This window comes from Colias croceus, chromosome 28 (assembly GCF_905220415.1).
Source record: "Colias croceus chromosome 28, ilColCroc2.1".
Lineage (NCBI taxonomy): Eukaryota > Metazoa > Arthropoda > Insecta > Lepidoptera > Pieridae > Colias > Colias croceus.
The window spans coordinates 649,765-669,727 of NC_059564.1; the positions used below are offsets into that span (position 1 = coordinate 649,765).

The window sequence follows — 19,963 nt, forward strand, 5'->3', positions numbered from 1 at the left end:
CTTAACTTATGTATATCTATAAATTATAAAGCATCTAATAGCACCTTACACAGCACTCCTCTTTCCCAAAGCGGTTAAAATCTCCACACATATCTCAGTACCTACCGTACCGTTCCCAATCTGTGCCATGTGCACCGACCGTGCCGAAAACAAAGCAACGGAAACATTAGCCGACGACATCGTACACTACCAAGTCGTCTTCTGCATCTATCATATTTATCTTTGACAGAAACTCGAAAAAAAAAAACAAAATATAAATTCAAAAATGGAACGCGTCTGACATTCGAAGCGTGGATACAGATAATTAAAATTTTGGATTATGAGTGTGTTGCTGTTATAAAAAAAAAATCAAAATGGACGTTCAAAAAGGCGCGCTTATTCTATTTGCTTTCTACACACGGTTCGCGTGTTCGCAAGATTATTATCGAATGGTAAGTGCAATTTATATAAATCATAGAGAAATCTTATTAGGTGTTTAACAATGTTACGTCTTGGTATTGTTATTTTAGGGTTCCGTAAAAAATATACTAGAACAAATACGATACGCAATAATCTGGTTCAATGATTATCCAATTTTTAATGAAACTGTTTTTACATTAAATATTATATAAATAAAGAATAGGTAAGAAAAGAAAAGAAAAAATTGCATATTACACACAAAGTAAACAATGCGTAGAAAAGGTAAAAGCAAGTAGTTAGTAGTTAGTAGTAGCATGGACCAATATACTCATATTGGTTCATGGTAGTAGTAAATATTATATATTTCATTTATTTATTTCATTTCAATAATTTTCTTTTCAAAACATGGTTCGAAAAGCTTATAAATACCTACATATATTACCTCTCTTATAAACTAACTATAAAAATGACAAGATGAAATAATTTTCAACGGAACCCGTTCAATATAATGTAGTCACGCATGTGTACTTTGAAACAAATAAATAAATAAACGAAAGTTTTGTCATAAGTATGTTTAAATTGTTTTTAATCATTCATCATTTTAAACAGAGATCAATTACTTTTCATTCTTTGACCAACTGATTATAATGTAATACAATTAAACCATTTAATGAAGGTGTTAATTCGTTTATTTATTACTAGCTTTGCCCTACGGTTTTACCCGCATTGCTCCTGTTAGTCTTAGCGTGATGATATGCCTATAGCCTTCCTCGATAAATGGACTATCACAGTCAATGACCTATTATACTAGTAGACGCGGCATACGCCAACATCATTGCACTAAAAAACAGCGTAATTAATACATACCTACTTACTAACGCATTATCACCAATACAGTTGTTCTCTCTTTCACTCTCACGCACGAGACATAATACATGTCTCACTCATGTACTTCGTAATAACAACTGCCGATTAAAATACAAAAAGAACGTCCAGCCACGACGCTGAATGGTGCGTGACTAAGTGAAACTCGGGCACTTACCTGAGTTTTTTCTTGCCAAAATAGAGAGCGGGTAACGTATCTAGCTCTTTTATATATCATAGATCACAGTGAATTAATATTTCAAATCGGCCTCGTGATTCCCGAGATTAGCGCGTTCAAGCAAATAAACAAATAAATTCTTCTTTAAAATATGCTTATTTTATATTATGTATGTTAACTCAAATCACATTTTAGAATGAAGTAAAAATAAATACGTCCAAGTTTTTTAGTAGGTAGTTTTAATACCTACTTACCCTCATTCTTATATACAATATAAATAATGTACCTAGTTTGTGTTGTTTTTGCAACATCGATTCTATAGTAACTAATATCAGAATAAGTATTACATAATAAATAAATACCGGTAAAGTATTGTCTTTTTAAAAACAATAGCTTCAATTTGTTTAACTTTCATTTGAGTAAGAACACTGAAATTGAGCCTAATTTAAAATTTCGTAAAAGAAAATATTTTAGCCGCGTTTTCAAAGAAAAAAACGCATTGTTCCCGTTCCCGTGGGATTTCCAGGATAAAACCTATGTATATGTACTAAATTTTATTGTTATCGGTTCAGTAGTATTTGCGTGAAAGTGTAACAAACATACATTCACATAGGTACACAAATACCTACATCCATCCTTACGTAAACTTTCGCATTTATAATATTATAGTAATTAGTAGGAATGATATGATTATGCATTAGCAGTTATTTTCCATACAAATTTCCATCCCCTAGTTATACACGACTCACGTTCATTGTTGACAATAAAAATGTTGCATAAACTGCACATATTCAAATACCCTTTCGCGATATTTCACTAGAAAAAGTATGGATCTTTGTCCTGTACAAAATTTGGATTATTGCTCAATGCTCTTTGATCAAAAGAAAATATTTATTCCCAAATCGCATAGTTTGAAGCTTTCATTTGATTAAGTTTATTTGTTTGTACTTAAAAGCTCTAAAATCACTAGATTCTAAAAATAATTCACCATAGAAAACTACACCAGTTTAAGTGGCAAAATAAATATTTTCAACACGCTTTTATTAGCTTAAACCGACTCCCTTAGATTCAAATTTGACCCACATAGGTATACGGACAGATTTCATTCAAACTTTATACTTATCAAGGATCAATGACAATATATTATGTAATAATTTCATAAGTACAAGCGTATTTTTAAGTTTTTTAAACTATACTAATTAAACCTTCAAAGGAAGCTTCAAACTTAATCATGTCCTTGAAGGAGACACGGGTGACAAACACAAGCGAACAATTAAGTTTCAACAGATCACAACAAGGGTATTATGTTTATTTAATTCACTGTGACCGAATTAAATCTGTCACAGTCGGGTAATCCAAAATGGCTGGTTCGAAGGACTAATTTATCTTCGAGAATAAGACGCATTTATAAAATAAATCGTAACAAATGGATTTATGTATAAACTAGCGGTCCGCCCCGGCTTCGCCCGTGGTACATATTTCGCAATAAAAGGTGGCCTATGTTCTTTCTCAGGGTCTAAAGATTGTCTGTGCCAAATTTCATCAAAATCGGTTGAGAGGTATAAGCGGGAAAGTGTAACAGAAAGACAGACAGAGTTACTTTCGCATTTATAATATTAGTAGGGATGTTTAATACTTATTAAAAGGAAAATTCAAATAAAGCTTTACAATAGTGATTTCACTTTCTATAAAGACAATATGACACGCCCTTTCGGCAGCGATGCGAAACCGTCCCTACCGTTATATTATGTAGTTTATTACTAATAGAAGAAAGAAGTTTAAATACCTAGTCCTTAGAAAAAATATCTATGTACACATAGAACGTAATATTATTAAACATGTAATTTATACAAAAGCTTCTTCGTACACTAAAATTCCAGCTAATAAAATCAATACCTTTAAAAACGTTAATATATTATGAAAACTATAATTTTATAGGGCTTTCTTAAGCTACTTTGATTTGGTGACCATCGTCTTATAATAAATGAAAATTATAATTTTATAGGGCACCAACACAAACGCCGCTGAAGCGATGCAATTCCTTCGAGAATATGACAGGGAAGCTTCTGGAATGTGCTACAGGTAACGTAGACTTATTTTTATTAATTTAGCATGAGCGAGCACAAAAATATCGTTAAAGTATATCCCACCAAAAACATAAATGTAAAATTTGGAGCCGAGTTCAATCGTTGACTTAATTTGCCAAAAAAAGAAATGAGATCTAAATGTGTGCCAAGTTCTGCAGACAGTCCAGAAATTTATTTACAAAGATGTATTAAGTTCTTAGGTTGACTGAAAACTCAATTGTTTTATTTTCCCTTAGAGAACAATGTTTATTCCAAAATATAACTTTTTAAATTTGAATATTATAATTATTTTCACAAAGCAAACAACTAATGACCTATTGAACCCCATAATTTGATGAGGCTAGTTTTTAGAACCTCACAAAATATAAACAGTATGTAAAACTAGCCTCATCAAATTATGGGGTTCAATAGGTCATTAGTTGTTTGCTTTGTGAAAATAATTATAATATTCAAATTTAAAAAGTTATATTTTGGAATAAACATTGTTCTCTAAGGGAAAATAAAACAATTGAGTTTTCAGTCAACCTAAGAACTTAATACATCTTTGTAAATAAATTTCTGGACTGTCTGCAGAACTTGGCACACATTTAGATCTCATTTCTTTTTTTGGCAAATTAAGTCAACGATTGAACTCGGCTCCAAATTTTACATTTATGTTTTTGGTGGGATATCATTACTTTTTGCACAGAAAATTACTCTGCAAATTTGATTTACTTTATGAATATAATACTTTTTATATACGATTTTTTTTTTCTTGCGGTTTCTCTGTATGGTTTGTTTAGTATTATTTTATATATTTTCTTATATTTTATGAATATCAGCGCACATTGCCCCGTCATTATCTGCAATTTTTTAAACTCGTTTCCTGTTTAAAAGATTACTTACATGATTTTCTAAACATCCAGCGTGAATTTGTACACACACTATTACCAAGATGCAAAGATCGTTGTAGAAGAATCGTCGCCTTACTCCATGACGTTACGGTATTGCCATGACGCGATCTTAAAATTTTACTCTAAACGCGCATGTTTCACTCATATTATTTTACGCAAATTAAATCATTTCGACCTTCGACGAAGCCTTCTTCCATTACACCATTTATGGTAATTATTTTTGCATGCTTGTATTGGCTGAACATGTTTGTGCTTTATTAATATAATTGTATCACCATTCACCATTGAATACCATGTTTAAAGTAAAATAAAGATTTTATTTATTTATTTACACTGAAATTAAAACTAAACTAAACAGTAAACACTCATAAATAAAGAATAAATAAATGTGAATATGTAAAATTATATATTATTTTTAACTGTATGAGCAATATTTTTATTACAATTTTATTTTATTTTACGTTTAATAACAGTTTTGAATAAAGAAATCATGCAATCGAAGTAATCCGCCCTAGCGATACTAGCGCGAGTGAGTGTGATGTCAGAGGCGCTTCGAATCTACAGATGTTTCGTCCTAAAATATGTAAACTTCAATAATCTATATCTCAGTCATTTATTGATGGATTTCAAAATTTTTTTCGGCCACTGATTAGTTTTGATCTATTTTTTAAGACTAGTAAGGTGAATATACTATTTTCTTTTTTTTTAAACTTTTCCATTTTTCCATACAAACAAAATTTATGTCATTGAAAAAAAAATTAAATACAAATAAATTCAGTATTTTCTGATTTTTTCCTTTGTACACTCACTATTACCTAGCTGATTACAAAATTTGAACTTTCTAGGTCATCTGGAAGTGGGTTAGGTTTTGTATATGTCTATAAGTCAGTCAGTCTTAAAAATTGCGATTTTTGGATATTAATATCTACGCAACTGTTTAATCTGTATTTATGAAATTTAAGCTTCTTGTTTATCTTGAGGTCCTCTTGATATGTACCAAATTTGGTTTATTTAACTTAAATAGTTTTCGAGTTATAAAGGGGTGAAAAGTGGCTCGAAATGGTTCGTGTAAATATACACACGGCAGCTGCTCGCCAGTTCTCTTCGCTTGAACTCGGCTTGACACGCTGCCGCGTGTCTAGATTTTGTATTGTCATCGAGAGCATAACATACGTAACTAGTACCTAATCTGTGGCATAACTGTGCCGCGCGTTTTCAAAAATTGGGGCAAAAATCAAGTATTTCTATATCTAAAGTATTATTCTAGAACGTAAGCTACTTAACTGGTAAATATTATGAAAATCCGTTCAGTGGTTTACCCGTGAAACAGTAACAATTAATATCATCACAAAGTTTCGCATTTATAAAACATATTATTAATACGATAAAAATTAGTTCCTTTTACGCACAAACGGGGCGCTATTCAATTACCCGTATAAATGCTCTCGATGAAGATACGAATACTCTGATGGTAGTTTTCGTGCTCGAGATATCCTACCTTTCTGATCTAATTCGTACGTTATTATTTATTTTTTACCTAGGTAGGTATATAATTAAAAAAAAAATGTTGGACTGTGAATTAAAAAAAAATGTTTATTTAGTGAGTAACTATCTAAAAATTTAATGATTAATAAGTTTTCTTTCCCTTTGATACACTTACAAACAGCCATCTTATTTCCTTTTTACTTTTGACCTATTTACTTCTTCTGAAGTAAAGTTCTAAATATATTTATAGAGTGACGATGTCCCAATGGAAGTTCGTCACAAACATAACGGAATACAACCGGCACAAGATGCTGGAAGAGCTAGGGATCAGCTCCAAGTTCGAAAGGCTCTCCTGGAGGAAGGCAGCCGCGTATGACGCGACCAGGGTCTCTGACCCCCTGGGGAGGAGACAATTGATGAAGATCATACAAAGTAGCAGGGCTGCGCTGCCAGATGATAAGTTTATTGAGGTATGTATTGACCAGCTGCCCTGACGTTGTTCTGCCCATTTGATATTTTTGGTTTTATGGCATTCAAATGCTTTATAAATATAAATTTAACATATAAAACTGAGAGCATAGAATACATACGATCGCTCTGATGGCTCTGGTGGCTGAGTTGGTCAAGCATCCGCCCCGGATTGGCGTGAAAGGATGCGGGTTCGAGTCCCGCCTAGATTTCTTCTATTGCCTCTTTTTCGTGTTGTCTCCATAAGAACTCTCCTTGTGCCAGAACAATAACGTTAAAAAATTAGCCGTTTTGGTGGAGCCGTTCTCGAATTTTATGCTTAGCAATACATTTGGCGATTCATTTTTATTATATTATTTTCGCCCTCGACTTCGCCCACGTTATCAAAGAAAAACCCTGCATAGGTATTTTTCCCGCGGGATTGCCAATATAAAACCTATTCTAATTCCTTTCTCTGTAACAAATTTCATCTGAATTGGTTCAGTGGTCTATGCATGAAGAATACACTATAAAAACAGATTGACAGTCGCATTCATATTATTAAGTAGTTTTCTATTTTTCGTGTCCATAGAGCTTTTCGATAATCAAAGAAAACCAATGATTTTAATGATCAAATTAAATGTCAGTAGTTCAGTTTTATTTTAATTGCCTACTACTAACTACTTACGGCATAAAAATATCACTATTATACACATTATTTCAAATAACGTAAATAACATTGCAGCTACAATCCCTAATAACAGAAATGAAGGAAATCTACAATTCAGCCAAAATATGTCCCTTTGGCCAAAAACCGTATGACCCACACATACCAAAACCTTCTGAAACATACCAAGAAAAGCACCAACAATTCCACTTAGCAAGTGGACCGTACCAACATTACGAAGTCCAGGAGACCCAGGACTTCCCTAACTACTGTGACATGCAGTTAGACCCGGAGATATCCAGGATTCTAGCGCATTCCCGGATTGAAAGTGAACTGCTGTACGTGTGGAAAAGTTTTAGGGAAAAAACCGGGCCTAAAGTGAGGAATCGGTTTATGAGATATGTGATGTTGGCGAACCAAGCGGCTGTTAGTACTGGTGAGTTAATTATTAGTTGATTGATTGATTGATTGATGTTTTGATTGTATTAATTAATTATTGATTGATTGTTGCAATAAGGTAAGTATTTTTTAATGTTTTGTATTGCAATTATGATAAGCAATTAGAATATTAATTAGGAAACATCAAACATTTCATCTAAGATAATTCTGTAATTTTTACTGTTTTTACCTAAAATATTTACTGGGCATTATCCGGTTCGGTCTAAGATTGGGTCTGTCATTTTTTTATTAAAACTGCCTGCTCGCCCCGGTAATTACCTTTCAAAATTTTTGGGGTAAAAAGTATGAAACTCAAACATTTATTTATTCAATTAGACTTCTTCTAGAAGCATTTTTGAATCGTCATTACATATTTTTAACATTTATCCTATTTCCATCTCTTGTTTTTGCCTGTCACCAATTTTCAGCCTCGGTTCAGTAGTTCCTGAGATTAGCGCGTTCAAAAAAACATACAAATAAACAAACTCTTCAGCTTTATAATATTAAGTAAAGATATTAAAATTAACATTATATATTAAGCTAAATATTCATACATTTACAACCAGGATACAAAGACGCAGGTGACCAAATGCGTGCTCCGTACGACGATCCCTCCTTCCGCACTAGCGTTGAAGAGATATACAACCAAGTGGCCCCACTTTACAAGCAATTATTCACTTATGTGAGAAAACGTTTAGTGCAAAGATATGGGGGTAGTGTGAGAAGTGATGGGCCTATACCTGCGCATTTGTTGGGTAAGTAGTTAGAAGTTGGTAAGTAGGTCTTAAGATGTGGGTAAGAAGTTGGTAAGAAGTTGGCAAGTAGTTGGTCAGAAGTTGGTGAGACATAAAAAGTAATGGGTAAGTAGTGAGCGTCCTGTGATAGCTGCGTATTGTTGGGTAAGTAGTAAGGTGCCATAGTTGCTTAAGATAAGGTAAATAGTTGCTATTTTATTAAAAGGCATTCAAAGGCTCTTTCGTCGTGTCAGCCGTGGGACGTCCACTGCTGGACAAAGGCCTCCCTCAAGGATTTTCAGTACGACCGGTCACCGGCGGCCTGCATCCAGCCACTCGGACCAGGTCGTATGTCCATCTTGTGGGTGGTCGTCCCACGCTTCGTCGTCCAGGCTCTTTATTTCTTGCCAATAATAATGAAAAAAAAACATGTGTGCGTGTACTAGTGTACGTAAGAAGTGAAACTTCTTTATGACCTTCTTTTTCAAAAAAAAAATTACTATATGCAACTTTACAGAAATACGTCGAATCACGCGTGGTAGGTAAGAAAAAGATGGCGCGTAACGGAAGAATGTCGTGCGTAAAGAAAAAATGTTACACTATTTTTTTTTCCAACCCCGATAAAGTAGTTTCACTTCAAAAATAATAAAAATTTTCTTTTAAAATGAAAAGTAAAATAAATAAGTCAAATAAACAATAAGCTAGCTATTTTCTTTAAAAAAAACTTAAACTTTCCAGGTAACATGTGGGCTCAAAATTGGAAGTCAATCATGGATTTAGTGATGCCGTTTCCACAATCTCCCAATGTTGATGTTACTGCTGAAATGTTAAGACAAGGCTTCACTCCATTGAGGTGAGGTTTATTATTTAATCCATTGAGCCCCGAGCGGCCCGATCGGTCCACGACACAATAAGATTTTCTATTGTGTCGGTGATTCCGGGGGCTGAGTTATTAAATAAATAAATATTTCAGGACAATTTTCATACACGGCACGATCTGATCCAATACTAAGCTTTCGCTTGTGTTATGGAAACCAGATGGCTGATAAACATACATATATAATTTTAAATAAATACTCATATAGATAATTAACACCCAGACACAGAGCTAACTTCTATGTTCTATGTTCGTGACCACGCTCGCTGTAAAGTGTTCGAAACGTCGGGAAAATAATATAATGAATAAATCGCGTTTAAAACGTTAAAAAGTCTTTAATTTCTATGTTCATCATACAATGATTTGTCCTGGGTGGGAATCGAACCCACGACCTCTGGCTTGGAAGGCAGGTTCACTACCAATCAAGCCAACCGTTCAGTCAATATAAGGATGATTATTTCGCGTTATATTTTCCAAATTGTTGAAAATAGATGTTTTAAATTCCAGAATGTTCCAAATGGCTGAAGAATTCTACACCTCTATGGGTCTAAAACCAGTACCACCTGAGTTCTGGCGCGGATCTTTACTAGCTCGACCTACACGAGCTGCTCAGTGTACTGCTAGCGCTTGGGACTTTTGTAATCGGATTGATTATAGGTATACACACACACACTGTGTATATACGCATGTGTAGATACACACACATACACATTACACATACAGAGACAAATATGCATACTCACTATATATACACACACACACACACAGAACAGTAAAAACTAATAGAAGTGCTATAATGTCATAATTAGTATGAAAACCAGTGTCGCCAAACCCACACATTTAAATCGATAGTTATACAGAACACTACAAGTAAACTATGCCTTTGATTGGACAGCTTAATTTGAGTAAAAACTGACTTAGGTTATAAATTCAGCATTTCAATATGTACCCTAACGCACCCTGTTACGGTTTATTTTAATATAACATCTCTAGGCATATTAGCTGTTTTGTTTCTCTTTGCTCAGAAATTCCAAATTCGAAAACATTCAGCTACTCCACAACAGAGGGCGTTAGTTTTCGATACATATGACTTTGAACCTAAACACATAAAGATAAGGTTGAAATTTGTATCACTCTACATTAATGACATTAACTTGATGCTATGCTCTAAGGGATGTCAGCCTTGTTATCGATAATTCACAAATAAATATTTTTTTGTGCATTTTTTTTGCTTTCTATTATATGAGTGTGTCACATTTTGGAGTATGTTTATAACTACTAAGTACGTCTTTTCATATTATTATATTTTAATAAAAAACGGAATAGAATAGTATAAATCTATATTTACAAAATACAAACAGAAATTATGCATTATTTTAAATCTTGGAACTGCCGTAGGTTTGATGTATCGGTGGCCTTTGTTAGACTGCTTAGTGCTGTACGGCATCCAGTTAACTCGTCACGTTGCATTTATCCATTTCTCTTTTAAATTAGCCTCTTTGGAAAATCTATAAATAAATAGGACTAATGAAAGCTAAGGAAAAATAAAATAAAATTTAATATTTTATAGTGATTGTCTTTTCTAAAGTATCGATACTGTCGATATGCGCCACATGCATCACTAATCCGACATTCGTTTGTTTATTGCAATAATATTCCAGAAAGTCTTGTTTGCTGTTCAATCTATATTAGTACTAATTTCTTATGGATTAAGGTTCATTTTGACTTAATATTTTTATAAATTTTTGACAAATTACGACAAGCGAATTTATAACATAAAATATATTTAAAATAAATTAAAATAAGACTTACCGATGGTATGAAATGCCTCCATTGCTGATATTATTGTGTCTGCTATCATTTTTGGTCTCTAATACAAAACAACACGTCCTTATTAATGAATAAATATGGAAAAAAGGTTTGACAGCTGACAACCGACTCGAATATTTTTCTGCGCACAACTGAGAGCAAGTTAGGTGATCTTACCTTACTAGTGACACGTGGGCCACGCCCACATCACACTTCTATTAGTTTTTACTGTTCTGTGCACACACACAAACATATACCTAGATGTACAGAAACAAACACGTACAATGTACATAGGTATGTATATTATGTAATAAATTTAACAAACATACACACACACACAAATCAAGACATGTTTCCACGCAAAAAGTTATATAGTTCTGTTATTTTTGTTTCTTTATTTTTAATAATTTATAATTATTAAATTACAGAATAAAACAATGCACAGAAGTGACGATGCAAGATCTAATTTCAACCCATCACGAAATGGCGCACATACAATATTACTTACAATATTCCGACCAACCGCAATTGTTTAGGGATGGAGCGAATCCGGGTGAGTTACTATTCTATATAATAAAGCTGAAGAGTTTGTTTGTTTGAACGCGCTTATCTCAAGAACTACTGGTCCGATTTGAAAAATTATTTCGGTGTTAGATAGCCCATTTATCGAGGAAGGCTATTTAATTATAGGCAATAGACTATGCGGGTAAAACCGCGGGGCGCACCTACTTAGTTAATAATAATTATTTTTTATCAAAAAAATAACCGATTTATAAAAATTCTCGAATTAAAAACATATTTTCAAATCATATTTTTTAAACGTAGAATATAGTTTAAATATTATAATATCAAACGTTGAGAGTAAAATTTCAAGGTCGCGTCATGGCAATACCGTCACGTCATGGAGTAAAAGAATTTGGTATCTTTGAATGTGGCAAAGTTTCACTTCTGACACGTGTGCTCAGCACACACGCTCTTTTTTATTTTTTAAATTTAAATACTTTATTATTTACTTTTATTTATTACTAGGTTTCCGCCCGCGGCTTCGCCCGCGCAGTCAAAGAAAAACCCGCATAGTTCCCGTTTGCCTGGGATTTCCGGAATTGCGTCATTTTCCCGGGATAAAATTAGCCTATGTCCTTTCTCGGGTATCAAAATATCTCCATACCAAATTTCATGAAAATTGGTTAAGTAGTTTAGGCGTGATTGAGTAACAGACAGACAGACAGAGTTACTTTCGCATTTATAATATTATACTAGCTTCTCGCCCGCGGCTTCGCCCGCTTTGTCAAAAACCTAATAAATTATATACTAAAACCTTCCTCTTGAATCACTCTATCTATTAAAAAACCGCATCAAAATCCGTTGCGTAGTTTTAAAGATTTAAGCATACATAGGGATATAGGGACAGAGAAAGCGACTTTGTTTTATACTATGTAGTGATTATAGTATGGATTAGTATTTTTTATTTTTTTATTTTTCAGCATTCCACGAAGCTGTAGCTAATGCGGCAACACTGTCAGTTTACAACTTACCACATTTGCAACGAGTGGGTTTATACCAGAATAAGTTAGTACTTCAACTTATAAACTTAGTGGGTTTTTTTAAAGACGCGGGTTCGATTCCCGCTGAGTGATCGAATTTTTCTTTAAAATGAATGAAATGATTTTTTTTAATTTAATCTTAATATATATAAATCTCGTGTCACAATGTTTGTCCTCAATAGACTCCTAAACCACTTAACCGATTATAATAAAATTCGCACACCATGTGCAGTTCGATCCAACTTGAGAGATAGGATAGTTTAAATCTCAAATCGTTATAGAGAAAGCGGGCAAAGCCGCGGGCGGTAAGCTAGTTAGGTTATGAAATGAAAAGAAACGCGAATGTTAATTGATTTTAATGTTGAATTTTATAATATTCAAATTTTTTAAAGTCTATTAGGTAATAGGCGAAAGAAGAGGGTTCGAATCCCGCCTCGTGATTGTTCTTTTTTCTTTTCTTTAAATTCTATATTATTCGACTGACCGGTTGGCTTGGTTGGCCCTGCCTTCCAAGCCGGAGGTCGCGGGTTCGATTCCCACCCGGGGCAAATATTTGTGTGATGAACATAGATGTTTGCTCTGTGTCTGGGTGTTAATTATCTATATAAGTATTTATTTAAAATTATATATGTATGTTTATCAGCCATCTGGTTTCCATAACACAAGCGAAAGCTTAGTATGGGATCAGATCGTGCCGTGTGTGAAAATTGTCCTGAAATATTTATATATTTAATTAAAAAATGCTTTTTTCATAATAAATAACAATTTTTCAGAACCCACGACCCTTATGAAGTGACAATGAATTTTCTGATGGCGATGGCTCTTGAGAAAGTTGCTTATTTACCATTCGCTTTCATGGTTGATCAGGTAATATATATTTATTTTGCACCATGTTTTCTGTTCTCGGTGATTAATTTTCAACTAATCTATCATCTAATAAAAATCTCATCAAAATCGGTAAAGCTGTTTTGCAGATAATCTGGATAATGAGTTTTTTGAAATCATAACAGAGTTTATTATAATATATTTTATACTGATTATTTGAAATTATTTACGCGAAATTTCAAATTATTAGCACTAAAAATATTTAAGATCAAATTATTATCACACACTGAGAAATAAAAAAAATCGAATTAGGTAACTTATTAAAGTAATTACATTTATTTTTTCAAGTGGCGTTGGTCAGTATTTGAAGATGGCGTCGAAAATATGAACGCAAGATGGTGGCAAATGAAATTAAGATATCAGGTAAATATCTATACTAATATTATAAACCTGAAGAGTTTATTTGTTTGAACGCGCTAATCTCAGGAACTACTGGTCCGATTTGAAAAATTATTTCGGTGTTAGATAGCCCATTTATCGAGGAAGGCTATAGACTATATTATAGACCAACAGGAGCGGAGTACTGCGGGTGAAACCGCGGGACACAGCTAGTATCATATAAGAGCTAACACGCAAGAGCAACTTTTGTCTCCGCAACTATTTATTCCTATCAACTCTTCGTGACCGCCTCCTTGGTACAGTGGTTGACGTGTGAGCGTAATACCGAGGGGTCCTGGGTTCGATTCCCGGTGGAGACGAAAAAATAATGTCTCGGTCTGGCAGGACACAGAAGGCTGATCACCTACTTGGCCCTAATGAAAATCGATCAGTGAAACAGATGTATAATGCATCTGCCCCTTACCCCACTAGGGGACATGGGACTTCACTTATCAACTCTATGGGCTAGTAAGAAAGTGCGCAGACGTAGCGACCCATAGAGTTGTTCTTCTCTTATTCTTCTCACATTTCCTTATTTCCTACCAGGTTGCCTGGCAGAGATTGCTGTGTAACAATAAGGCCGCCTATTGTGCAAAATTTTTGTACCTCATTAATTTGTATCACATTTCCTATATTGTTTTGTACAAAAGTGTTATAAATAAAAATAAATAAAAGAATTGATGGGAGAGACTAACTTTTACGTAATTTTATTTGTTGTTGTATGATTGTTATAATATTCAGGTATATAACTGGTACCAACGGATGGATAAATGTCTCCTGTAACACAGGACATTCCCTAGTATAGGAGACATTGTTTAAATAGCGCAATTAACTGTACCTACGGCAATGACCTATTATACTAGTAGACGCGGCATACGCCAACATCATTGCACTAAAAACAGCGTATTAATACTTACTAACGCATTATCACCAATACAGTTGTTCTCTCTTTCACTCTCACGCACGAGACATAATACATGTCTCACTCATGTACTTCGTAATAACAACTGCCGATTAAAATACAAAAAGAACGTCCAGCCACGACGCTGAATGGTGCGTGACTAAGTGAAACTCGGGCACTTACCTGAGTTTTTTCTTGCCAAAATAGAGAGCGGGTAACGTATCTAGCTCTTTTATATATCATAGACCTACGGTTTATGTTTTACTTATAATGTAAGTTATCCCATAATTGCATGTACATGTATATTTTTTCTATTGTCAAATCTATTTATTTATTAATTTAATTCGTATAAAATCACAAATACATAGGTTATATTTACCTTCTCGATTTCGTGACTGTTTTAGATTTAGAAAATACTAAATATTTTCATTCACTTTTGATAAAAATGTGAATGGCGCTTACGATTTTTAGTTTCGAGCACGTTGATTCCATACTAAACGCGGACCTTACCTTTACCTCACCCCTTACCTCAGGGCTCAGGCCTTAGGTAGCTGAATTCACACACCCCTTAAACATCCCTTAAATAAAGTAAATTTCATATTTCTCATTCCAGGGTGTAACTCCACCAATACCAAGAACAGAAGCTGATTTCGATCCCGGATCCAAATATCATATCATTTCTGATCAGGTATTTTTATTTTTATAATAACAACATTTAATATTTTTTGACAGTTTAAATCTATACTTAATATAATAAAGCTGAAGAGTTTGTTTGTTTGAACGCGCTAATCTCAGGAACTACTGGTCCGATTTGAAAAATTCTTTCCCATCCAATCCCATTTATCGAGGAGGGCTATCCATACTAATATTATAAATGCGAAAGTAACTCTGTCTGTCTGTCTGTTACTCAATCCCGCCTTAACTACTGAACCAATTTGCATGAAATTTGGTATAGAGATATTTTGATACCCGAGAAAGGACATAGGATAGGTTTTATCCCGGAAATCCCACGGGAACGGGAACTATGCGGGTTTTTCTTTCTTCTGCGCGGGCGATGCCGCGGGTGGAAAGCTAGTAGGCTATATATCATCACGCTAAGCTAAGACCAACATGAGCGGAGCAATGCGGGTGAAACCGCCGGGCGCAGCTAGTAACAAATCTATACTTTCCTATTGTAATATTTTTTTTATTATAAATATTTTTTTAAGACTAAATAAGTTTTTAATCCCTACTATAATATTATAAATGCGAAAGTAACTCTGTCTGTCTGTAACGCTTTCCCGCTTAAACCACTCAACCGATTTTGATGAAATTTGGCACAGACAATCTTTAGACCCTGAAAAAGAACATAGGCTACCTTTTATTGCGAAATACCACGGGCGAAGCCGGGGCGGACGGCTAGTTACAAATATTTTTCTTTCCAGGAATACATAAAATACTTTCTAGCTACAATACTAGAGTTCCAAATATTCGAACAACTGTGTATCGCTTCGGGACATATCGGCCATTTGCATGAGTGTGATGTCTACAGGAGTAGAGATGCTGGGAGGCTTTTGAGGTGAGGAAAAATGGGGAAAAATACGAAAAAATATAAAAAAATGTATATTTTTACAGTTTTGAAGTGTAGGCGCGTTGAGAGTAAAATTTCAAGGTAGCGTCATGGCAATACCGTCACGTCAAGGAGTAAAGCGAAGATTTTGGTATCTTTGAATCTTGGAAGTTTCACTTCTGACACGTGTGCTGGGATCACACGCTCTTTTTTAATTGTATATTGAAAAACTTAGACTTAAATCTAAACAGATTACAGTCAGTTGTCACTTATACTAAAGAAAACAAAAAATTGTTATAAAGGAGCGTGCGTGCCGAGCACACGTGTCAGAAGTGAAACTTCCAAGATTCAAAGATAACATAATCGTCGCCTTATATCATGACGTGACGGTATTGCCATGACGCGACCTTGAAATTTTACACTCAACGCCTAAAGAAGTTTCACTTTAAAAATATTTAATAATTATAATACTTAATAAAACTTATTTTTAGTGAAATAATGCAGCCGGGATCTTCGAAACCAGCATCTGAAATAATAAGAAGTATGACGCGCGGACGGACCAACAGAATATCACCAGAAGCACTTGTTAAGTATGTATTTATTTATTTTTTTAGGAAAATATACAAAAAAAATTCCTCCTCACATCATTTACATTATTTTATCGAATATTTTTAACATAAGACAAATACATCAAATCGCTCAAAAATCGACCTTACCCCATATTAAATAAAGTCGATATTTCCTTACATAAGACAAACCTCAAATCGTTCAAAAATAGACCTAACCCCATACTAAATAAAGTCGATATTTCCTTACATAAGACACACCTCAAATCGTTTAAAAATCGACCTTACCGCATACTAAATAAAGTCGATATTTCCTTACATAAGACACACCTCAAATCGTTCAAAAATAGACCTAACCCCATACTAAATAAAGTCGATATTTCCTTACATAAGACACACCTCAAATCGTTCAAAAATAGACCTAACCCCATACTAAATAAAGTCGATATTTCCTTACATAAGACACACCTCAAATCGTTCAAAATTCAACCTTACTCCATACTAAATAAAGTCGATATTTCCTTACATAAGACACACCTCACATCGTGCAAAAATCAACCTTATCCTTTACTAAATAAAGTCGATATTTCCTTACATAAGACTCACCTCAAATCGTTCAAAAATCAACCTTATCCTATACTAAATAAAGTCGATATTTCCTTACATAAGACACACCTCACATCGTGCAAAAATCAACCTTATCCTTTACTAAATAAAGTCGATATTTCCTTACATAAGACACACCTCACATCGTGCAAAAATCAACCTTATCCTATCCTCGTAACGCCCAGGCTATTTTTACCAAACATTGGCTTGCAGCCCAACCTTTTAAAAGGTTCACATGGTGCGGACCCAGAGGTGATGAAATCTAAAAAAGTGCCTTATTATTTCCGTGAGCGTGGGATTTTTTCTGCATGTAAATGTATGTCAGTGGAAGGTTCTGAGACACTAAATAACCTCAAATTCGTTATTCTTTATTTAGGCATAATATGGGCTTTAATGTATTACAAAACCCGATTTCACAAAATTCGTATTTTTGAAATTATTGATTAGCGGTAGATAATATAGGGTTTATTTTATATTACAAAAAACAATGAACATAAATATTTGGATTAATACATGCCTTCCAAAATTTTAATGACCAAAAACATATCTCACACTTACAATCTGTGAAAAAAATATCATTTTTTGAACAATATGATCATTATTTTCTGTACTTATTATTTTTAAAGGCTAGTTTATCACGTGTCTTAGGATTTCTATCAGAAGAAATCCACTTCCAACAGATGACAGAAGCAAAAATTAACAAGTTTCTTAATTGGACCCAAAAACACTATATAATAGCAACCCATATACCTTTTAAAATCAGAATGATAGTAGGTAAATTGATATAATATTTCTATAGAACTTTTAAATACTAAATTTTGCAAATAAGAGTTGGTTTTTATTAAAAAAACTATTATTTTCAGATTCTTCAGAACTGGAAGAGCTTTCTTGGTTTTGATTTATGTTGTAATCCTCATCTCCAAATAGTTCATACTCTTCTATATCTGACTGATTTAAGCTTCATCGATTTGCTCATCTCTCATTGGGTTACCTGAAAAGGATAGGTACTAAAATATTCTGTAACAGACTAAATAATTTACTTTATATTATGAAAGAGAAAACGGTCTAAATCATAAGTTGCAAAAGCAAATCAAATTGATTAGTGGTTTATTCCCTTATACCTTTTAAAATCCAATAATATGTTAATACTCTTATACCTTCTAAAAGGTATCCAGATTTTACGAGGTTATTTTACACGCATATTCTTTATTTTCGCGTAAATCTAAATGTAATTATAATATTTACTTATTTGTCAACAAGTAGAGTAAGATACTCTCAGTTAAAAACCTAAGATTGCATCAATAATCATGGATTGAACTTACCACGTCCTCTAGTCAGTCAAGATGGCCAAACTTTTCGCCGGAAATTACATATATATTATTTTTCTATTGGCACTATTGCTTAACCATAGACAAAAACATACTTTCCAGTAGCCGGATAAAAAACAGTAATTAGATTTGGCGCGTATTTTAAAATGTTACGGCGTTTTCAAATCAGATACTGTCAGATACCTTTAAAAAGGTACCGTGGGCGTTTATGTCATAAAGTTGGATAACAGCTTGGGCCGGTACCACTATCGAGCTGCATGCCTTTTAATAGGTATCTGGGCGTTACGAGGCTATACTAAATAAAGTCTGTATTCCCATACACTTTCCAGGTACTTCCGTCCTTTAGAACTATGGCTGCGAGTACAGAACCGCGACGAAAGACTCATCGGTTGGAATTCGAATCATCTAGATGTGGCTCTGTTCGCGCCGCAGAAAAGCGCGGGAATTTCAAATGGAATGCCAAATGTTTTCGTTCTTGTTTTTTTAATTTGTTTGTGGCTTGTTAAATAAAAAGGTTTATTGTTGGTTGTGTTTTATTTATTACAAAACTAGCTTTCCACCCGCAGCTTCGCCCGCGCAGTCAAAGAAAAACCCGCATAGTTCCCGTTCCCGTGGGATTTCTGGGATAAAACCTATCCTATTTCCCGGGGTAAAAAATAGCCTATGTCCTTTCTCGGGTATCAAAATATCTCTATACCAAATTTCATGCAAATTGGTTCAGTAGTTAAGGCTTGATTGAGTAACAGACAGACAGACAGACAGAGTTACTTTCGCATTTATAATATTAGTATGGATTGAATTACATACAACACTTTAATGAATTCGTTCGATTTTCGAACTTCGCTCCATACTAATAAAGTCGATATTCATTATTCTTTACATTTAGTTTTCTTTAATCATTCAAATCTCTCGAACAAGCTAACATAAGACATACAATAAATCGTTCAAAAATCGACTTTACCCATACTAAATAAAGTCGATATTTCCATACATTTCATACGAATCATCTAGATGTGGCTATGTTCGCGCCGCAGAAAAGCGCGGGAATTTCAAATGGAATGTCAAATGTTTTCGTTTTTGTTTTTTTAATTTGTTTGTGGCTTGTTTTATAAAGAGGTTTATTGTTGGTTGTGTTTTATTTATTTATTTATAATGAATACATACAGAGAGGAAATATTGCATATTAGAAATAAAGAATTATTTTTATTCCACACGGTTGTAAAATAACAAATTAAAAAAAAATTACCTTAGGTATTTGATTTCAAGTCAACTTATTTCTAAATTATTAGTAGACTTGTCAAAAATATGATATTACTAGCGGTCCGCCC

At 33.8% G+C, this 19,963-nt stretch overlaps 1 protein-coding gene across 2 annotated transcripts; it reads left to right on the plus strand.

The window, feature by feature from the left end:
• Positions 1-166: 166 nt before the first annotated feature.
• On the plus strand, positions 167-19,762 carry LOC123704135 (angiotensin-converting enzyme-like). 2 transcript variants are annotated; one of them, XM_045652429.1, is made up of 16 exons: positions 167-431; positions 3,447-3,523; positions 6,157-6,376; positions 7,099-7,456; positions 8,025-8,213; positions 8,931-9,045; positions 9,577-9,726; positions 11,307-11,431; positions 12,363-12,447; positions 13,196-13,289; positions 13,596-13,670; positions 15,200-15,274; positions 16,011-16,144; positions 16,627-16,725; positions 18,965-19,044; positions 19,647-19,762. In XM_045652429.1, the coding sequence occupies exons 1-16, from the start codon at positions 354-356 to the stop codon at positions 19,745-19,747; spliced, it is 2,055 nt and encodes a 684-aa protein (XP_045508385.1). In that variant the 5' UTR covers positions 167-353; the 3' UTR covers positions 19,748-19,762. The 2 variants fall into 2 exon arrangements, with proteins under 2 accessions (XP_045508385.1, XP_045508384.1); XM_045652428.1 differs by lacking the exon at positions 19,647-19,762 and having other exon boundaries at positions 18,965-19,159.
• The last annotated feature ends 201 nt before the right edge of the window (positions 19,763-19,963 follow it).

Coding starts and splice junctions, on each gene's coding strand:
- LOC123704135 (XM_045652429.1), top strand. CDS start 354: ATGGACGTTCAAAAAGGCGCGCTTATTCTATTTGCTTTCTACACACGG. Junction 432..3,446: donor CGCAAGATTATTATCGAATG/GTAAGTGCAATT, acceptor ATAATTTTATAG/GGCACCAACACAAACGCCGC. Junction 16,726..18,964: donor TCACCAGAAGCACTTGTTAA/GTATGTATTTAT, acceptor TACACTTTCCAG/GTACTTCCGTCCTTTAGAAC.